Genomic DNA, 21,400 nt, shown 5'->3' with positions numbered 1-21,400 from the left:
AGTTAAGATATTAGTCTGAAATATTGAATTTTAGATTCTTTAGCTATCGTGAATTTATTCGATATTTAATTATCTGCATTATATTCAAAAAGGCAGAAATTATACAAAGTATGGTGTTGATAAGTGAAATAATATCGTAGTGTTATATGTATCTCTTATATCTGTAATTTAAGTTTATGTAGATTGATACTGGAAAGTAATTTTATATGTTGATTATTTCAATAAAAAGTTTACTCGTCAGAAACTCAAAGAGACTTCTGTCTTTACAGCATGCCCTACCTCCGCTCGCCAAATTCCCCAAGATGTAGCCATATTTACACCGTTATGAGTGGCACCCTCTTTCAAACGAGCCCGGAACTCTCTCTCTCTCTCTCTCTCTCTCTCTCTCATCATGGATAAAGACATTTCTTAACTGATGATTAATTCCTTCTCATAGCAAGAAATGAGAAGAAGATTATGATACACAAAATTCTTATTCATAAGTTGATGGAAAATTATTTAGTTAGGTTAAAGACAAGGAAAATTACAGATTTTCATTTATTTTTTAAAGTATTTTTTTAAGTTCATGCGCTGGATTTCAACAGGTGTGGAATAATTATGACTAAAAAATAAGATAAAATCACGAGCATGGCAGGCAGAGAATTTCATTTCCAGCGCAGAAAGGTAAATGATTTGGCAGTTTTCGTCGTAAAGGATGACACGTGCGACAGAATAAAGAATTTATATATAAATGTTGCGGTAGTTTGCATAGAACATTACAGTCATAAAAACCATTTTGTGGTGAAGAAATTATCTTCAGTGTCGAATATTAAAAAGTAATGCTATGCGCAAGGGCTCTCATACAGAGAAACTAAATACCCGCGTGAGCGTGGCTTGATAGTCTATGTTTTTCCTTATTTGCAAGGCTCTAAAGACAACAGTCGTTGTCAACTTCAAGGTTCTTATACCTGCACATACTACATTAATTTGTGTCTCTAATCGTCTAATGACCACTCATCGCGAAACTCTAGTTTCACACTTTTTAAGTTTTTCTCTTGTTCACATTTGTTTGACTTATTAATAAGCCTTTTTTTCCAGTCGAATATTAGTATTTCAGGCCATGCAACATAAAAACACAATCCAAACACCCAATACAAAGAAATATTCCTGTCACCAATTACCAAAGATGTAGACCTAAAAATATTCTAATCATTCCCTGTGTTAAGTTTTTAGGGAGAGCCATTTTTACGAAATAATCCAATTTGTAGTAAAGTCTTGTGAATTCTGTATATTACGGCGTTTGCTCTAAGAAAGGTGCTAACTACTCCGGCTGAGAAATATCAACCAAACACTGACTTTCCATATAAAAATAAATGATCACTCAAATCTAACAAGACCATAAATAATTACGTAATTAAAAATAGCACTTGCCCTAGGTTTATTACAATACAGATTTTTTCCAACATATAATTTTATTTCTAGAGATTTGCTGGTAGCAAGAACATGCTAATCGCACATTAGCCCATGACTTATAATTCTGATGATTGGATGATTTCATTCCCATTCCAAAATGATGTTGGGCATGCGCGGTGCAAAGACATAAAAAAAAGTCTATTAAAGAATTTGGACTTACCTGACTTTAACCACCTGAGCTTCATTATTGTGACTGTCTTGAAGTTTTAAGACTAGAACACGGATTATATTTAAAAGAAATAATAAATTTACCTGAAAGAAATGGAAAGAAAAATACATTTTAAAAGAAAATCAGACATAAGTACTTTATAATATGTCGAAGGTATTTTTAAAACTTGGATATGATTATCAGTAAAAAAGATGAAGTTTAAAAATTTACTAAACTTGAAGTTAATCTGAGCAAAGGCGTGGACAGCGTATACCTTTAAAAAGAAGTATTTGAAAATCGAAAGATATATCTTTATAGGTAATAAAAACACTGGTGTATTCATAGAAATCAAGATGAGTTACACAGTTAAACGATTCACTTGCTTCCTCCCTAAATGAGTCAAATAAACAAGATGCAAAACAAGACTTACAAATATAACAGTATTTTGCAATACCTTTAGGACATGCGATCTAAACTATACAATCATATTAGAACCAGTCTAGAAACATAAAATAGCTGATATACGTGTTTGGGAGGCCATGGTTTGTTGATAAGAAAAGGACAATTTTAAGTAAAAGCATATTTTTGAAACTGATCCTATCGTTAAATGAAATGAGACGGACAAAATGTTCTGATTGCCCTGTCGGGTTTTTGTGTGTCAATTTTAGGGACATGAATATACAAAAACTGGGGTTTATTCCTTAGGTAGTGAATGTGTGCTACATGTTTCAAACACATGTAGTTTTAAATAAATGCCATGGTTTATGTTTCATTTTCATATTTCATTTCATTGTTAAAAAACAGAAGCATATCCTCAAGGATGGTTCGGTTCTGCAAGATACACAGTAGGTTTGGTCCAAAAAATTTTAAACATGAAAGTCATTTTAATTTGAATATTATGTTGATGTTTTTTTAAATAAAAAAACAACTAAAATAAGTATACTATAGGGATTGAATCAGTACCGTGTGCCACTTCAGAGTATAAATGAGAAGGAAAAGAGGAAATGCAGAAAGAAAATCCACAGTTCCGTCCATTATTACCTCTGATACACCTGACTGGCATAGGGATTACTTAACTTCCGTAAAGAAAGGAAAGAAATCTAGAAAATCATCATCAAGCGGTAATTTCACGAAAATACTCTGAAACCAGCTCGACTTTATAACACTGTATATTTTCAACAGAAACAACCGTAAATTCATCTATTCTCCTTGGACTAAATTTGCCAAGGCCTATAAACAAAAACATTCTTGTCTATATATGAACTCATTGACGAGCATCACATTGGTAAACTGATCCTATTGTATTCACATATGGTCTTTGAATAATGTGGTTTGTAACAACCTCGAAATCCAACAAACTCGGTACCCACATACAAAAACGAAATAACTTTATTAATTTTTATCAAAATAATTATAACTTTGCATGGTTAGATATTCTGCCTGGGAACTTACAAGAATAACAGCTATTCTTGGAACTTCTAGGATCCATATATAAGGCAAAAAGTAATAAGGAAACCAGCACCTGAAAAGCAAACAGAATTATATAATACATTATAATTTTTCATCAACTATTCACATACATTCTGCTTACTCAGGAGTTGATGCTTAATTTGATAATTTTGCACCACCTAATTACACAATGAATACATTCAGGGGTTATGGAATACATTACGGCCATACAAATGAACATTTATGTTATAACAATATAATTAAATAAATACATTACCATATATTACTGACACCGCTCCGGTGGCTAAGAGGTTAGAGCGTCCACCTCGGATGCGGCAGGTCGCGGGTTCGAACCCCGGCCGAGTCATTACCAAAAACTTATAAAAAATGGTACTAGCAGCTGCCTATCATGGCGCTCAGCATTAAAAGATTAGTGTTAGGATTGGTCGGCCTGGTATCAGGATAATGTGACACGATGGGACATGATGCCACGGTGCTAGACATCACTATAAACTGCCACACTCCAGACATCGTGGCGATATGACTGAAAAAATGTTAAAGCTACGATAAAGGTCCAAATAACACACACACACACACACACACACACACACACACACACACACACACTCACACACGTTCTGATTAATGCAACACAATCCTGAAGCAATCATATTTCCTGAAAGCAACTAGGGTAAACATTCACTGAAAACTAAACGGACCATATGCATATGCTCTTTCCATTAGAAAAATGAATGCCCTCCTAACAGCGCAGTCTATGGAAATGTATTTATAATACACCGATGGATTCATGCTAATTAGTGTATTTCTAATGTATCGATGGAGTCAAGCTAATTAGTAAATTTCTAATGTATTGATGGATTTATGATAATTAGTGTATTTCTAATGTATCCATGGATTCATGTTAATTAGTGTATTTCTAATGTATCGATGGATTTATGATAATTAGTGTATTTCTAATTTATCGATGGAGTCATGCTAAGTAGTGTATTTCTAATGAATTGATGGATTTATGATAATTAGTGTATTTCTAATTTATCGATGGAGTCATGCTAATTAGTGTATTTCTAATGTATTGATGGATTTATGATAATTAGTGTATTTCTAAAGTATCCATGGATTCATGTTAATTAGTGTATTTCTAATGTATCGATGGAGTCAAACTAATTAGTGTACTTCTAATGTATTGATGGATTTATGATAGTTAGTGTATTTCTAATGTATTGATGAATTTATGATAATTAGTGTATTTCTAATGTATCGATGGATTTATGATAATTAGTGTATTTCTAATCTATCGATGGAGTCATGCTAATTATTAGTGTATTTCTAATGTACTGATGGATGCATGTCAGTTAGTGTATTTCTAATGTATTGATGTATAGCTTGATGTTCATTAGCGTATTTCTAATTTATCGATGGAGTCAAGCTAATTAGTGTATTTCTAATGTATTGATGGATTTATGTTAATTAGTGTATTTCTAATGAATTGATGGATTTATGATAATTAGTGTATTTCCAATGTATCCATGGATTCATGTTAATTAGTGTATTTCTAATGCATTGATGGGTTTATGATAATTAGTGTATTTCCAATGTATCCATGGATTCATGTTAATTAGTGTATTTCTAATGTATTGATGGATTTCTGATAATTAGTGTATTTCCAATGTATCGATGGATTTATGATAATTAGTGTATTTCTAATGTATCGATGAATTTATGATAATTAGTGTATTTCTAATGTATCGATGGATTTATGATAATTAGTGTATTTCTAATGTATTGATGGATTTATGATAATTAGTGTATTTCTAATATATTGATGGATTTATGATAATTAGTGTATTTCCAATGTATCCATGAATTTATGTTAATTAGTGTATTTCTACTGTATTGATGGATTTATGATAATTAGTGTATTTCTAATGTATCGATGGATTTATGATAATTAGTGTTATTTCTAATGTATTGATGGATTGATGATAATTAGTGTATTTCCAATGTATCCATGAATTCATGTTAATTAGTGTATTTCTGAGATATTGGTGGATTCATGTTAATTAGTGTATTTCTAATGTATCGATGGATTCATGTTGCTTGGTGTATTTCTAATGTATTGATGGAGTCATGTTCATTATTGTATTTCTAATGTATTGCTAGATTCAGGTTAATTAGTGTATGTCTAACGTATTGATGTCTTCACTTATTCCATGTTAATTAGTGTATTTCTCTGCAGGGCAGGATCAGGTCTAGTGTTGGGGGTGAGGTCCAAAATTTAAAAAGTACCTGGTTCCCTCAAAAGGACACCAAAACAAAAGTCTATGTGTCTGTTTCCTGAAAGTGTTCTTAATGCCTAATCAAAGTGACCAAGAGTAGAACAAAACGATTGTCAAATTCCAAGTGACAAGTGACTCTACGTTTGTGTGTGTGTACGTTTTTTTTTTATAGCCTGCGGAGGTCCGGAAACCCCAGACGCCCCATCCGGTACTGATTTCCCATGTATTAATATATATCGATGTATTTCATATTAATTGGTGTATTTCTAATATATTAATGTATTTCATATTAATTGTTGTATTTCTAATGTATTAATATAGTCATGTCAATAAGTATATTTCTAATGTATTCAAGGATTCATATTAAGTAGCGTATGTTGAATATACTGATGTATTTCATATTAATTGGTGTATTTCTAATATATTAATGTATTTCATATTAATTGGTGTATTTCTAATATATTAATGTATTTCATATTAATTGGTGTATTTCTAATGTATTAATGTATCATGTTAATTCGTGTATTTCTAATATATTGATGCATTTTATGTTAATTAGTGTATTTCTAGTGTAATTCTGTATTTAATGTTAATGTATTTATATATTCATGTTAGTGTTGATCTAATATATTGATATGTTCATGTTAATTATTGTATTTCTTGTGTAATTATGTATTTAACGTTAAGTAGCGTCTTTTTAAAATATTGATGTATCTATGCTAATTAATGTATTTCTAATATATTCATATATTCATGTTAATGAGCGTAGATCATATATATTGATATGTTCAGGTTAATTATTGTATTTCTAGTGTAATTATGTATTTAATTTTAATTTTTGTATTTTTAACGTATCGATGTTAATATTATATCTCAAATATATTGATTAATTTCCTGTCAATTATTGCATTTCTAATCAATTAATGTATTCATGTTAATTAGTGTATTTTTAATGTATTGATGGAGTCATGTTAATTAGTGTATTTCTAATATATTGATGGAGTTATATTAATTAGTGTATTTCTAATGCATTGATGGAGTCATGTTAATTAGTGTATTTCTAATATATTGATGGAGTCATATTAATTAGTGTATTTCTAATGCATTGATGGAGTCATGTTAATTAGTGTATTTCTAATATATTGATGGAGTCATATTAATTAGTGTATTTCTAATGCATTGATGGAGTCATGTTAATTAGTGTATTTCTAATATATTGATGGAGTCATGTCAATTAGTGTATTTCTAATGTATTGATGGAGTCATGTTAATTAGTGTATTTCTAATGTATTGATGTACCCAGATTAATTAGTGTATTTCTAATGTATTGATGGAGTCATAATAAATTAGTGTATTTATAACGTATCGATGAATTGAGATTAATTAATGTACTAATAAGTTTATTTCTTATGTATTGATGGAGTCATGTTAATTGGTGTATTTCTAATGTATTGATGGATTCAGATTAATTAGTGTATTTCTAATATATTGATGGAGTCATGTTAATTAGTGTATTTCTAATGTATTGATAGAGCCATGTTAATTAGTGTATTTCTAATGCATTGGTGGGTTCAGATTAATTAGTGTATTTCTAATATATTGATGGAATCATGTTAATTAGTGTATTTCTAATGTATTGATAGAGCCATGTTAATTAGTGTATTTCTAATATATTGATGCAGTCATGTTAATTAGTGTATTTCTAATGCATTGGTGGGTTCAGATTAATTAGTGTATTTCTAATATATTGATGGAGTCATGTTAATTAGTGTATTTCTAATGTATTGGTGGGTTCAGATTAATTAGTGTATTTCTAATATACTGATGGAGTCATGTTAATTAGTGTTTTTCTAATGTATTGATAGTCATGTTAATTAGTGTATTTCTAATATATTGATATATTCATGTTAATTAGCGTATTTCTATTGTATGAATGCGTTCATGTTAATTAGTGTATTTCTAATGTATTGATGAATTCATGTTCATTAGTGTATTTCTAAAGTATCTATGTATTCATGTGAATTAGTCTATTTTCTAATGTATTGATGCATTCATGTATTTCCTTAGCCTTCCTGATTTTATAAGAAATGCTTTACACATTGATTTGGCAGTTCATATTACTATTTATTAGGTGCATCTAAGTAGATTTAATTATGCACCATAAGGGCTCGGAAAATTCGATCAGAGGAAAGTAAATCTATACACGATATAAAAAATGAATAGTCAGTGGAGGAGAATATAAAATTGAGATGAATATGTTTGATGACCATATATGACTCATATGCGTGCAAATCGTTTATTGTAAGGGAAATGTCTATTGGAGTAAGGGAAATGTGTAGTGTAATTTGGAGGCAAGATATGATTTTTGTGCACTCCGGAACTGTAGTGTACAATTTTTGTGCATAAAAAGGTGTATGAAAATTATACGTCTCAAGATTGGAGCAGTGTATGTAATGGTGAAGGGTTGCAATACCATTGAAAATAACAACCATGTAATATTGACCATTTCCTAAAGTTGTTTTGGAGGAATGATTAACATGGCCATCTAACAGACGGTTCACCTACTTTGTCCGCTTATTATTTTCATGGACAGGGAATACTTACTTGGTTTTATATTTTATTGCCATGATCACAACCCATGCTAATGTTGCGAGTACAGGAAAACCTGAAAAGAAAATGAGGTAAGCGTCTTTTTAATTATCGAAAGACCATGCAGAAATTAGGACAACGTGTCCCAAAATTCTTTCTTTAGCACGTGCAACTGCATAGCTGTTGAGCCCTCGATTTCAATTCTAAATATTAAAAATCCAGAAAATTGGAGGAGTATAGGTGTTGATCAAGAAATATAACCTTTCTTGACAGTGTAAAACACGTTTTTTTAGAAATCCATTTGGAACCTGGCTTGGGTACAAAAGAACCGATTAATGCATGATTTAAAGCCATCCATCCATCCATTATTCATACATGCTAATCTAATAATCCATATGTTTTCATTTTCTTCAGCACGTTTTTCTTTGTCAGTATTCCTTTTATATTTTCCGTTTCTGTCAGTATTCCTTTTATACTTTCCATTCCTGTCAGTATTCCTTTTATGTTTTCCTTTCCTGTCAGTATTCCTTTTATTTTTTCCTTTTCCTGTCAGTATTCCTTTTATACTTTCCTTTCCTGTGAGTATTCCTTTAATATTTTCCTTTTTCCTTTCCTGTCAGTATTCTGTTTATATTTTCCTTTCCTGTCAGTATTCTCGCTCATATGAGTATATATGTATATATCCAGCAACTATTTCCATTTCCAGGATATCGTTCTATCCTTTTACCCGTACACTTGCTTATTTTCGCGCGTACATACAACATATTTACATACAAACATGCCTGCATACATACTTTGAAAGCTTACACATACGTCCATACCCATGTATGCTTTATATCCATTTCATGTATTTAGTAGCTTAAAGTTTAACACACATTACTTGTTTTATTATGATTCTTTTTCAAATCAAATATATGTTATACTGCATATATTGATTATATGACGTGTCGCATACTGGTATGACGTGTCGCACACTGGAAAGACGTGTCTCATACTGGTAGCACGCGTCAGATACCGGTAGGATGCGTCGCATACTGGAAGGACGTATCGCATACTGGTGGGACGTGTCGCATACTGATATCTAAATTATTGGATGTTCTAAAATAATTTTTTAAAAGACTTATTTCGAAGATGAGACATATGTTCTTGCAGGAGGTCGCGGGTTCGAACCAAGACCGAGTCATACCAAAGACTTATAAAATTGGTATTAACAGCTGTCTCGCAAGGCGCTCAGCAGTAATGAGTTAGTGTTAGGACTGGTCGGCCTGGTGTCAGGATAATGTGACTGGGTGGGACATCATGCTACATGTCTGTGGCATGATGCCCAAGTGCTGGACGTCACTATAAACTGCCACACTGCAGACATTATAGCGATATGAGTAAAACATTGTTAAAGCTAAGTTAAAAAACCAAATCACATACACATACGTATCATTATACTTATATAAATATATTTACATGTTTAGTGTGTTGTGCATTCATATCACTTTAATGTTCTTATTACCTATTATATAATAATGAAATTAAATGAATGTAATCTTTTTCAAAGAGAAATAAAGTCCTACCTACCTACCTACTTACATACATACATACATACATACATACATTCATACATACATACACATATACATACATACATATAAAACATACATACATACATACATACATACATACATACATACATACATACATACTGCATGTGTCCATACAGAAGAAAACTGATATTTTTCTCTTATGGAATAATCAGAGAAATCAAAATATATATTTACCCCAACCAGCTGCATAAAATACAACATAATTGGGTTTCTTGGAGAAAACAGACACTGCTATCATATTATGTAGGTACACCCCCTCTATCAACATCCACATGAATGTCACTGTTTTTGTGTATTCCAGGAGGGAATATAATGTCTCACAGAGAATAGGCTGAAATAGAAAAATAAGATATAAATAAATAAATAAAGAAAGAAAGAAAGAAAGAAAGAAAGAAAGAAATGATGGATGATACGTCAATCTTTTGAACTTTTTTCTTTTGGTTTATTTTCCTTAATATCCGGAAATTATTTTTAAATTACTACTGGTATATACATTTCATACTGATTATATGACGCTTTCTTTTCAGTAAATTACAACCTACTTTTGGAGGATCGGATTTTTGTGTTAGTTGCTCTTTCATACTGAGAAAATGGAAAATCAGGCAGAATTGCACGTTCTGGATGAGCGACTACATACCCTGAATGTTTCCGAACCGGTGATTGAACCTAAGCCAAACAATAACATGACAGATGCTACTTCCACTGTTTCACAATTTTAATTTTTTCCCCTCAGGAATGGACAGACTCTTAATTCCAGACATATGGATTGGCACTGATTTAATATATTTTTTCTCTATTTTGTAAATTTGGTCCTGTCGTGCTTCATTTTTATCTTTTCATTCATCTTTTTTTCTAATTTTTATTGTCATCTAATCTTCCTTTTATTTTCATAATGATTTCGTATGTATATAAAGATATCGAATCAATGATCAATATTTCTTAGTAAACTGGCTCCTAACCGCATTGTGTAGTGTGATAATTTCATTTACACCCAGGTAAGTTTGATAAAACTCGGAGCCTAGCCATATTTGCTCACAGAGGCAAGTAAAATGCAAGTATTTTTGTTCTAATAAGTTGCAAAATTTTGGGCAGATACTGAAAACTTCAAAAAATATGACAGTTAGAGACTTTATAATAATTGGAATACAATATAGTGAAAACTAAACAGGCGTGTAAATCTTATTGAGTAGTGCTTGTCTGAGAGTAACACAAGCTTAGATTTCAGAATTACACAATGATTCACACATAATCAGCTTTGAGTTATATTAGTAGTCTCTTGAAATTTTCAAAATAAGTGAGACTTGGCGATCTTGAGAAAGAATTAATTTTAATCAATGGACTTTTTGTTTAATCTTGTGGTTTCAACACCGTCAACACGACCATATAACAGCTGGTTAGAAGGTGTACTTAAAAGAAAAAAAACGAAAATTTAACGATAACAAGTCCTCGCAACAAAAATGTGACATCCAAGAAAGAAACGATAATCAGTCCTCGCAACAAAATTAGGACATCTACCTCACGATTTGTTTTCGAAGATAAATAGATAATTAGACTTCATGGCTAAAAGTTTAAGGTTATTCTAATAAATAATGCGTGTCATAGCTAAAACTTTGATCTCATATCCACAGCTTTCTTTTCTTTATATCAAATTGCAAGTAGTTCTTAACGCCCTTTGCAACACAGGGTAAACATGGACGAGACAAAATGTCCCAGAAGATATAAATGTTTCTATGTTACTATTTGTTAATTTAAGGATATCAGTTTGTTCTTAATGCGCATGATACATTTGCAATAATGAAATCAATTTTGCAATGAAACATCAATTTACTTTTACAGATCTTTCCACTCAAGGCGATTTGATTATACACCTACTTAAGAAGAAAAAGAAGAAGACAAAGAATTCATTATTTTTGTTTTCATTCACAGCATTCGAAAATTACTTTTTATCAGAGTAACGCGGCAAGCGTGAAAACATTCGCGTGATGTAACATTGAAATATACCATACCACATAGTATGTGCTGATATCACATAAAACGCTGATGCTTATTGAAAAGTAAGGACATTATCTATTGATGTGTATTGATATTCATGGCTTGTTGATTGGAACTGGCCTTTATGGTTGAAGTAAACACTTCTATTTTGATTAGGTTTGATTGCATTAGGAATCTTGGGATAAGTCGTGATTATTTCAACAGTAAGAACAACCGTAATAAGATCACGGATATTGTCAGAAGATCCATAAAAAACGCGTATTCTGCAAATTAGAAGAGTAGTGGATATTGACTGACCAATAAACATGTTCTTGAGCTCTGTTACCGAGGGTTGTAAACATTTGTCTCACTAATATCTTATGGTTCATCCGGTCTACATATTTTCAAACGGTAATAAGATCTTTCAGAATTAAATCTTAGAAAAATAATCAGAGGAATAAAATTCAATGTTCTATTTTACAATATTATCCCTAACAAACTCATCAATCTGAGTTCTATTTTATATATTTAATTTGTATTGTGTGATTGATCTTTCTCCAGAACTGATGGTAGAAGTTTGGGCCTACCTAACTAATGTCATTTTTTGTAAACATGTTTACTTGGATTTGAGTTAAGGACATTGGTTTTACCCTCCGAAAACCATGGTCTACCTGATCTTCCACGGGTAGCTTTCTAAAATTTAAGTCAAAGACCTGACCTTGTTTACAACTTAGAATGTTCTTGAAATGAACTTTTCTTCCTCATCATAGTCATCTTATTGTGTCTTAAAGTTTTATATAAGGCATGTTTACATCAGAATTATTCATTCCAATCTAAACATCTCTGGTGGAATCAGTATTTTAGTTATGTTAAGCTATAATCTTGAGAGGATTTGTTTTTCAAATTATTCATTGGAATTACAAAGTGCTTATTGATTTAGGTCTAAATCACTATCTTGAAATTATTATGAATTGATTCACTGAATTTTGGATTATATTATTTGTGATACATCGAGACTGTTGGCACATTATCACATTCAAGGCGATTACCGCATCAGCACAGTCTAGATTGGAATTCATTTGGAACACCAGTGTAATTCGGTTAGAACATTCTAAACTTTTGGACTTGTGATAGAACTTTTAGGACTGTTTGGGAGTTAATTTACAATGCTGTAAGTTCTTTTTAGATTTTCACTTTTGTATTCGTGGCAAAAAAATATTTGTTGAATTTTACAATTTCTTTGGGGTATTCACTCTTTTCTGTTACCTAGTTTAAGAGGATAGAATCGTAACAGTTCAATCTCAAGTATTCGCCCATTCGATTACGTAATCTTTGTGAAGTTTTTTTTATTAACTTGTCCACCACACTTGAAACAGCCTTGCGTTTAATAAATCTCAACTTTAAAGTTTCTTCCATTCAAACTACGTGAATATAGGTCGCTGACTGAATTGGTGTACCGATAGTTAGAAGAACGCATACATTGTTAGTCTACCAGCAAGAATGTGTCTAAGGTATACGCCCATATGATATATTTCAACACATTTGCAGCTAATTATACTTAAGGGAACGACTTTTCTCGTAATAAATAAACCACTATAAATAAATGTTTCATTAACGTTTATGCTCCCGATGAAATTTTCCTTCACAATGTGAAGATGTCAATCTCTCGCACATGCTCTGGAGTCATATATAATTGCGAGCGAGAGTTAATGACCGATAATTTACCGTGTACAAAGATTCTAAAGCGCGCATAAATACATGTAAACTACTTCTGCTGTATCTCTGAACCTATTCAAGATTGATCTAATTTATCTCTTTTCTCGAATCTTATTTATTGGCACAGGACAGTATTGTTACATTAAATGTAATTTCAGATTACGATCTTTCATACTATTTCGGCAAACAACCAAATAAAACAAGCCGTCTTTGACATCTCTATATCAATTCTTACCGTATCGTAAATAGCGCCAGTTCCTCCACTAATAGCTCCGCCAACTTCTCCGCCCTTCAGTCTAGCGACGAATTGGTCTACATAAACAATTAGGCGGACGGATATTTGTACAATTAGGGCCACAAATAAGTTCCGATGTATTCTGGTTCTGTGGCACCTGAGACTTCTGTATGCAACAAAATTACAACAATATATGTTTGCTTGTATGATCTCCGACGAAAAAAGAAAGGAAGCTAGCAAACTTTGTGAGAAAAAGAAGAAAAAGTGAATATTCTTTCTAAAAAACACACATTATGAAAACCTGAAGCGAATGAAGTTGTGACTATAATAGGAGAACAAAATAATAAATTAACGAGCTTGAGAATAATAAAACCCCGGGAAAAGGCCGAATTTACCCATATTTTGAAAATTATTTATAAATAAATAAATGTTGTTAGGAGTTGATGCCAGTGATACTGCACAAAATATTTTGTACATGTATATACAATTATTGCATTAACTTCTAAACTAACTGTGCAGTATAAACACCGATACACATAGACATAAAAAGCTTTAGAGGACATAAAAAGATATCAAGGTGTCAATATGGAATATTGCATTATGTGAAAAATACCAAAATGGATCAAGCATATATGTATTCCTTTCAAGTAACTTTAGTTTGAAAACCGTGTACAATGAAGGACACGATGTTGAATGGTGTATGTTTTAAAGGGCACACCAGATATCCATGCAAACTACGGCATACAGTTGGTAATATTTTAATTTTGGCTATATCGGAGGAAAACTCAATTGTGGCAAAATAAAATATCAACCTCCAAATACATTAGCGTGATTTATGAATAGATGTCATTAGAAAACAAATCAAATACACGCAAAACATAATATCTAACATAAAACCAGTCTAGAAAAGAGTTACGATTAAATAGAGTATATATAGGATTTCCTGACCAGGACTGTTGTCAATAAAAAGTAGAATTTTAAGGAAAAAAGGAATCCTTTGAAAGTCTACGAATATGTCACTAAGCCATGTTGTTACATATGCATCATCGATTTCCATGATTACGATTTCTGATCTTGAACAAAACAAGACCGTATGGAAAAGTAAAGGATAAAAGTTTCACAGGAACACTTATTCCTTATTCATACCAATAATAAAGAAAACAAGCAATTCCAAATATCAAATGTCGTTCAGATTGCACAGATGTGTGTTTTCTTGAACAGTCTTCTGCTTCATTATTAAATTATTGGAAGAAACGAAAATGCCATGTGCCTCATTTTGCAGAGAAACTTTCCTTATCCGGATATTGTTTGGGCCAAACGTTTGGTCACTTTCTAGATGGAAACAGTATATAGAGTTTTGATTTATACTCAAGGGACCAATATTTGTGACACGTCTGCAAAGGTAGTTGTATTAAAGAGTGACAAATCTACACAGGGATTGTGTTAAAGAGTGTCCAGTCTACAGAGCGAGGAACCTTATTATAGAATGATCTGTCTGGAGAGGGTCCATATTACAGAGAATAACTGAAGTTTCGCTGTATATAAAATGTCATTGTAGTAGTATTGGTACAAGTCTTAAAGGAATTTAAATACTACGCATTTTCTCATTCAAGCACGCGTGAATGATGTTACAAGATTTTGTGGTATATTTTGGAATTCTTTTTGTTTCTATCCATTGCAAAAACATTTTCTAATTAGAAATCAGGTCTTACTATTTTCAGGTTATCATAATATATCCCAGATATTTTCATTAAAAGAAAATAAATCCTGAAAGTTTGACATTAATCATGATTCTACATGTTTGATTAAATTTCAAATTTACATGCTTGAGGTATCGCTGAAGGACTCATGGTACTAATTAAATGGAGGACTGAAAACCAGTCTAGAAAAGAGTTACGATTAATAAGAGTACATATGGATTTACATGACCAGGACTGTTGTTAATAAAAAAGTAGAATTTTAAGGAAAAATGAATTCTTTGAGAGCTTATCCTATTTATAACTGGAAAAAATGAAGACAATATTTTATTGATGAAATTTCAGTCCTTTTTCAGACTTGACATTGGAAAACTCATTACTGAAATTATCACCTGATTCTTTTGGTGCGGAATTGAAAGCACATGTTTCAAACACATTGATTCCAAAAGAGCCACAGCTCATATGGTTTTCTCTACAAAGAACCTGTCATCAAGGATATGTCTATCCAGATAAATATAGGCTTGATCAATAGCATTCAGAAATTTAAAGTTATTGAATGTTTCCATGGGTTTACTAAGGGAGCTGAATTAGTTCCGTGAAGGAGTGTCGCATTACATTTATACCTTTTCTAACCATACATTACAGTATGTAGCTGTAAGTAATAGTTTAAAACAATTTTACATACGTGCAAAGGTACTTTAGTTGGATACGTTTCTAACGTCTTTGGCATTATGCAATACCTACGAATGATGGTGAAATAATTCCTCTTTAAACAAACAAGAATATTATTGAAATTTCCAATAAGCACAAAAAGTGTCATCACAGATTAACTCTAAAAATAACTCCATGGTAGACAGTACATTTTTACATTATATTCAGTGCATTTATTACATTAGTACATAAGCCTTACCTAAAATAACTAAAGACGAAGAGCGATAAAAGACAGGTAACTAGGGACAACCATAGTCCAACAATTTCCATTGTGCGCGTTCCAGACACAATGTCTCGCATCGTCTGTTGAAGAAAGAATACTGGTGAATACTCGATAATAAATTATTCTGTACAAGACAGAATTCCAAGTGAATATCCTGCGTAAGAAGAATATGAAGTGAATACTCGATAAGAAAAATTTACATAAACAAGATTTGTGAATGAATTATCGATACGAAATGGTTGCATAAAATAAATACTCCATAAGAAATGACTCTATAACAGAAGGAACACATGTGAATAGTCGATACAAAATAAACTGGAAAAGAAAGAGTATGAGTGAATATTCGATATGAAATGATTTTTTATAAGAAAGAACGCATGTAATAATTGCTAAATGAATAATGCAGCGTGTGAATCATGCTGGCGAATAGTTGATATAATATAGGTTTACATTTAGCATTAAAATATGGTACTGCCTCTTTTACAAAGCAAAACTACAGGACGCTATTGTTAACTATAGTTAAAAACAAATTTCAAACAATATATGTAGTAATGCAAAATTTACAAATTCTTTGATAATAAAATTAACAAGTGTATCTACAATATAAAGCAGTGACTAAAGGAGACGAAAAAATATAATAAACTGACACAAATATTTCATATATATATATATATATATATATATATATATATATATATATATATATATATATATATATAATAGTAACAATCAAATATCATTAGTGGCATTTGTGCACATTGCGATTAATCTTCCTAAAATTCGTTTGCAAACTTGAGATATTATCGTGACTAGTTTCATATTTGATAAGTTGGTCAATATTGCAATCATGATTCATCTTCAGATATTATTGTCAAAATTATCATAGTGTCACGCCATCTGAAGCGTCGTTTAAATAAGGGAAGAAGAGAACAGGGCACAAAAGAGAACCCCGAGCGAAGGTAACAAATCAATACACGTTATCTTGCCGTTGTTAAAGGTAATTCCAGGTGATGCTTTTACGGTTTTAAAATTTAAATTTTGAAATTATTTTCTCGTATTATCTTCATAATACAATCTGAATTCATCTTCATTATCGTTCGTTGTTTTGTGTCATTTTTGTTTTCAAATCCATTTATGCATCCGTGCATCCATTCATCCATCAATCCAATGCAAACTTCAGCAAATTGGTAGAACAATGTACTAGTCGTATACCAGATTTGGCGTAGTGACGTCAGAACTAAATCCATCAATGCACACATCCTCGCCAAGATTATAGACACGAATGTTCGAAATTAATTAATTCATATCTTTCAAATGGAGGAAGAAGATTTTAGTCAAAGTCTGGTTTATATTTTGATTCACTTATCATTATGTTTATTAAAGACAAAAATGAAAAGGAGAGTTCCTTTTCATTTAACTGGGTTTCTAGCATTCTTGTCATTGTTCCAATCTGTCAGATGGCCAGTACTTTTGGCTACTTTCCGAAGTCGACATTATAGTCATGAGGTATTTTGAAGCTGTGAGTCATACCAAGGTTTATCACATAGTCGAATCGTTATTCTCCATGAATATATGCATTGCTTCATATAGTAAGTAAGAAAAACAATATATTGTTCGACAACTGTATCTTTGGACTCTAAAAGCACCGTGATTGCTTAACTTATGCTTATATATTAAGAAATAAAAATATTTTTTATTATAGTCTCAAACACTCCTTTTATATAATTTATCAGATTTGAAACTAAAAGAAAAATACATGTTGCCTCATGATTACTTAAGGTTACAAAAATTTTGTTAAGATCTCCGTGGCATTGACGGACTCAAGTTTCCGAATTGGGTTTAAGAACGAGTAATATGTTTAGGTTATGAAATACGAGCTATGCGTGTAGGTTTATATGAATTGTATGTATCTATTAACATTCTAGTTTTACATTAAATAAACGACCGTCGATATTCACAGGAAATAATTTTACACTGCCTAGAAATACAAAAACCCCAACCCCAACATACACCAAAAGATGCAATTTTGCTAAGAAGTTAGAGCAGGAAATAACCGAGGAAAAAATGTTTAAAAGGAGTAAATTGTCGACAAAGAGCGATAGTTGCTAGTGAATCATCAAAAATTAATGTTTTTTATATAGACAGGAATAAAATTAGTAAATACTCAAAAAAGGCATCACTCCACATTATATTAGTACCAGTAAATACTTGAACTTAAAGAATTAGAGATGGAATATAATAGTAGGGGAAATTCTTGAAAAAGTACTAATTCTGTATAAAAAGAGTACTTGGTTTTACTCGTAAACGAATACTTATATTGCAAAAATTAATAACACAAAGGTGAATCAATTCTACATCATAAAGCATTCATATGCAATGGAGAGCTTTTAATAAGTATAAAATATAGGTCATAAAATATAGGTCATTTGCAACAATTGTCAAGTGACTCACAGGTAGAACACTATTATGGCAACTATACATGACTCAATTTATCATAATATTTGTTTTATAAACGGTCAAAACTTCTGATATAATCGTTTTCTTTTTGTTTGTTTTGTTTTGAATGTACCGCCATGCTTGTGGAAGTGGCATAGAGGATTACCATTGTCCGTCCGTCAGTCAACATTGGTGTAGTTTTGAGTTTAGGTAAACTGTTGTACTTTGTAACTCAAGGGTCATACGTGTGTGTTTGTGTACTCCTCTAGGCAAGTGAAACACACGTTCATCAAAAGGAGATCAATGTGACCAATATATGTCGTTCATTGATTTAATTAAATCTGGCGCGTAGTACATTTTTCTGTGCACCGTTGCAAATTTCTTTCTTTCTGGTGTGTGAATATAGCTTGCTGATAACAGCATTCTCCTTCCATAAGATGGTTTGCTTGAGTCTTATTTCGTGCTTTTATTGGTTCTAAGTTGTGTGCTGCTACCACTTTGTCAGTGAATTCATACATTGCGAGAAGGAAAATAAGGTCTTAACGCATTTCTAATTTTTTTCTCAGTTTTAATTATTTGTGACAAACAACGTGTTTCCAAGGCTTGCGAACACATGCCAAGTTTCCTGATTCTGGTAGTTCTTTGACCAGTTGCACACAATGTTCTATGGTGTGACATGTCCATGAACAAAGGACATGATATGTCAAAGCAGTTAATTTCTCTTTATGATTATACATGTCATCAGTTTTATTGACCTGTTATGGATATTTATAAACCAACCAATCATCCACAATTTTCAACTGCTGTTAATGAACAAAATGACCATGCAGAGCACCAAAACATTAATGAAAATATTAATAGAGTTTTTGGTGGTCATTCCATACCATTTTATATTAGTCCAAAAACCACATACTAAAATGATTTCAATTATTTTGAACAGACTAGATGTTGTACACATAGGCATGCACGTTAAGTTTAAGACAGGAACATACCTGTATTTCAGCTGGTGTTTTTGTAAGGAAAAACTTCTTATATACTTCATACGCCTCTGGCGTATAACAATTTGTATAGTTTGTGTATCCCCGTAGGTTGCTATAATCTCCCTGAATTTTCCCTTCCCACCGTCCGTCAGGGCTGCACGTGCGATATCCATATTCTGCAATACAAAATGACGCTGTAATATTTTTAGAGAGAGAGAGAGAGAGAGAGAGAGAGAGAGAAAGTTACTATGCTGAAATTTTCAATTGTGCTCATATTGACCGCATACATCCGTCCATCCATCCATCGATCAGTTCGTGCATACACATATTTATACAATTTTCCATATAGCTTGTACTATAGTGTATGTGTTGCATAACCTATCAAATGATATGTTTAGTTTCGGAGAGTGTCCAATATAGTTAATATAAATAAGTCTAATAGATCCGGAGTATAGATATTATAGTAGATCCCAAATATAGTTAACATAAATACAACTGAAATTGATACACTTTTTGCTTTATTAATACGTCTTTATTAATTTTATTATTATCATCACCACAGAGGGAATATATTGTGCCTTGAAATCAACTAATTCTTTTCTATTTTTTTGGTTTTCAACAACATTCAACTTTAAATTTAACATAAAAGTTTATTATTTGTGTTATATAAAGGGTGACCACATGTGGTAACCTCTAGTATTATGAGGTTCTTCTTCATATCGATTTAAATATTTTCAGTTTTAAAGTTTAATAAAAAGTTTCAGTGTCCGAATATATTAATACAATATTTTCACCACTGTATATATTTTAAGCGATTATAATAAATACATAAGTAATTTACTCAAATCCAAATACTTGCCTAGTATATACCGGTCTAATAAGCAGTAACTTTGATTTAGGCCTATAAAAAGCTATTAAGTTCTCATTAAATATTTTCTTTATTCAAATCCAGGAACTTCAATTAATCTTTAAATTGTACAAAATTTTAGTTGGTTTAACTTATTCAATATTAATCCTTTTATATAAATTTTCTGTTGTTTTACCAAAAATATAAATACCCACAAAATGAAAAAAAAAATCTTTTCAAAATCAGTTCTAGCATGAGATCTAAAATCCTGGTTAAATTCTAACATTTGTATTTAAATGTATTGATAAATTTATCTTGATCAAATTCTTTCCTAAATTAGTACTTAATTGTATATTCGAACCCAGCCATTTATCCTGGTTAAATTCTAAAATTATATGAATTTGTTTTACCCTAATGCAAATTTGTTAGTATAATTTTGAAATTTCTGAAATGAACTTTGAATTTGTTATTATTCAGTACAATTTGTTCTATTTTAAGATAAAAAGCAAATCGTTTGGTAATTTAATGGGTTCGTCACCTAACCATTCTTTCTTAATGACTAATATTTTTGGTGCTAATGGATAACATTTATATGAATCATGCACATCTTGAGGATATCCTAAGATAATCTAAAATGTATGCGCTCTTTTAGAATCACCAGGAGTAATAATCATAATACGACAAGGAAATCCATCTAAGTTAGAAGCAACAGGTAAATATTGCACGATAGCCAAACCATATAACTTGATTGTATGAAGTTACATTAAGCAATCATTTTGGTTTTATTTGTTAACATCATTACTTAGCAATGAAATATTGGCTTTAGGATGTCGTTTTGAAATCACTGATATGCCATCTAGTAATCATTTTTTGTTTCTGTAAATAAATGCATAGTAGATATCGTTTTGTTAAGTAGATAATATGAAATAGTTTATGGGTGAAGCGGGAAATATCTTGAGCCACGAGTGACAAATGCACAATGTTTGTTTCCACTTCACGAGTGATATTCGTTCTTCTGTCTCTTCAAAAACGTAGATTTTCTTTTTTTATTATA

General features: G+C 31.4%; 1 protein-coding gene across 1 annotated transcript in view; it reads right to left on the bottom strand.

Moving 5' to 3' along the window:
• LOC149779598 (PDF receptor-like) overlaps window positions 1-21,400 on the bottom strand; it is an 89,622-nt gene that overhangs the window by 14,292 nt on the left and 53,930 nt on the right. Inside the window, exons 3-9 of the mRNA XM_089938655.1 lie at window positions 19,512-19,675; window positions 16,060-16,163; window positions 13,453-13,618; window positions 9,705-9,861; window positions 7,951-8,011; window positions 3,053-3,122; window positions 1,613-1,704 (exon numbers count right to left, since the gene is read on the bottom strand). Coding sequence (XP_089794781.1) covers window positions 1,613-1,704; window positions 3,053-3,122; window positions 7,951-8,011; window positions 9,705-9,861; window positions 13,453-13,618; window positions 16,060-16,163; window positions 19,512-19,675 — 814 coding nt within the window. The remainder of the gene's footprint in view (window positions 1-1,612; window positions 1,705-3,052; window positions 3,123-7,950; window positions 8,012-9,704; window positions 9,862-13,452; window positions 13,619-16,059; window positions 16,164-19,511; window positions 19,676-21,400) is intronic.

The sequence above is a fragment of the Sinohyriopsis cumingii genome, chromosome 17, assembly GCF_028554795.1.
Source record: "Sinohyriopsis cumingii isolate HCF-2022 chromosome 17, ASM2855479v2, whole genome shotgun sequence".
In the NCBI taxonomy this organism is placed as follows: Eukaryota; Metazoa; Mollusca; class Bivalvia; order Unionida; family Unionidae; genus Sinohyriopsis; species Sinohyriopsis cumingii.
The sequence above is the reverse complement of the archived record's forward strand: the minus strand, read 5'-3'. Positions and strand labels throughout refer to the sequence as shown.